Source organism: Penicillium griseofulvum (assembly GCF_001561935.1).
Source record: "Penicillium griseofulvum strain PG3 chromosome Unknown contig_52, whole genome shotgun sequence".
In the NCBI taxonomy this organism is placed as follows: Eukaryota; Fungi; Ascomycota; class Eurotiomycetes; order Eurotiales; family Aspergillaceae; genus Penicillium; species Penicillium griseofulvum.
This window is the reverse complement of record NW_024467496.1, coordinates 1-2,029: the sequence shown is the minus strand read 5'-3', so window position 1 is coordinate 2,029 and position 2,029 is coordinate 1. Positions and strand designations below refer to the sequence as shown.

General features: G+C 46.3%; 1 protein-coding gene across 1 annotated transcript; it reads right to left on the bottom strand.

The window, feature by feature from the left end:
- Positions 1-1,120: 1,120 nt before the first annotated feature.
- PGRI_096200 (uncharacterized protein) lies at positions 1,121-1,933 on the bottom strand (the record flags this gene model as incomplete). Its single annotated transcript, XM_040797333.1, has 1 exon — positions 1,121-1,933. One exon carries the CDS (start codon positions 1,931-1,933, stop codon positions 1,121-1,123), a length of 813 nt encoding a protein of 270 aa, XP_040643649.1.
- Between the last annotated feature and the right edge of the window lie 96 nt (positions 1,934-2,029).

Genomic DNA, 2,029 nt, shown 5'->3' with positions numbered 1-2,029 from the left:
CTTGGTCGAAAATGCACGAGAAGAGCTTGGTCAAAAATGCAGACATGTTCTCATGCATTTTCGACCATACCTTTCTCCCGCATTTTCAACCAAGGCGTTCTCCTATATTTTCGACCATATCAAACTACTATACTATATTTCTGACCGCGGTCAGAGATTATGGACAATAGGGAGGAGTAGAAATACCATATCATATACATATTATACCGCTAGTAGGTCTGATAGGCCCCCCTCCCCCCTAGTGAGATTTATGACCACGTTCAGAAATTAGTCGGAAATACAGTAGAAGAGCTTAGTCAAAAATGCACGAGAAGCGTTTGGTCGAAAATGCACGAGAAGAGCTTGGTCGAAAATGCACGAGAAGAGCTTGGTCGAAAATGCACGAGAAGAGCTTGGTCGAAAATGCAGACATGTTCTCCCGCATTTTCGACTATACCCTTCTCCTGCATTTTCGACCATACTACACTTCTACCTTTTTGACAACACTAACCTCTTATTTTAATTAATAATATATCTTCTTAATAATTAAAACAGATAACCTAGCTATGATTTCTTACTTTAATTATAGATTCAGGGTCGAAATGTAGCAGTTTCCTATAGTTTAAGAAGTTGAAGGCCGATGGTCTAAAATGCACGAGAAGGCCTTGGTCGAAAATGCACGAGAAGAGCTTGGTCGAAAATGCAGACATGTTCTCCTGCATTTCCGACCATACCCTTCTCCCGCATTTTCGACCATATTATACTTACAACCATATATATAATATATCCTAATTAATACTCTTTTTTGCTGAATATTAAGGTCTTTCTATAGCTTCTGACCGCGGTCAGAGATTATCAACTAGATAGTAAGAAGGGGTCGAAGCACCATACTTATATATATATATATGTACATATGTATATATTATGCTACCATACTATATTTCTGACCGCGGTCAGAACATCTCGCTAGAAAGCACCTACTTAGTTAATACTACTAATCAAATTTATTTCTGACCGCGGTCAGAAAATCTAGCTAGAATGTACCACAGGGCGTATAGTATTCTACACTCTCTAATATCTTTATAGTAATATGTTATATGATATTCACAAATCTCACCTCGTATACTGAATTCCTAAGCTTCTATACTGATTCCTCTATAGTACTTATATCCATCGGGTCACTATCCTCCATGTCTTCAGCACTAGTAGCTAGGCCACTCACTTTAGTACTAGCGGGTTCCGTAATGCCAGGGGGATACTGGAACTCTGTATACTGGACACCGTCGGTGATGAACTCTGGGATTGTCGGCTGACCTAGCTCCCGCCGGTGGAAGTAGGAATCCTCCCCAAACGCCTGCTTCTCAGCCGCCACAAGGTTTTCAAACGCCTTCTGGTATAGCTGCTGGGCGTTGCGTCGCCAGCCCCGGATATAGCCCCACGCTGCCTCATCGCTCTCCCCAAATAAGATATCTAGCTCCCTCCGTACATCAACAGTATCCCACCGCGTTTGGCCAATAAGCGCATCTGACACTGCACCTAAGCGTCCTAGCCGCACAGTCGCAGGAAAGATATGATCCATCCGGCCACCGAACGCGCTATTTGGTAGACCAGACGGCGTCTTGGTACCCGAGTCAAAATCCCGATGGCAGCGTGAGAGGTCATCCCAGGTCCCCGACTCCGCTGTGTCGAGTGTCTGGTGATCCTCCCCGATCGCAACGAACCAAGGGAGGATATTCATCCGCTGCAAAGTCGCTGGGCCGGTAGACCCGTGAGGCAGGCTAGGTAAGCTTAGCCGCACATCCCCAAACCGGCAGATCTGCCTAGTCCAGCTATAGCCAAAGTAGGCCTCGTCGTCCTTTGTCCACATATCAGCGTCGATGCGCTGTACGTAGCCGTCCTTGGCGTACCCTCGGTCGACCAGCCGCTTGTGCCACGTGGCGATCTCGCGATGCATCCCTAGGAGTAACTCGGTGCAGTTGCTACTATCCTCGTCGGAGAGAGCGAGGCTACCCTGTAGCGTGTTCGCACCCCGCCCACTTCGTACAAAGTC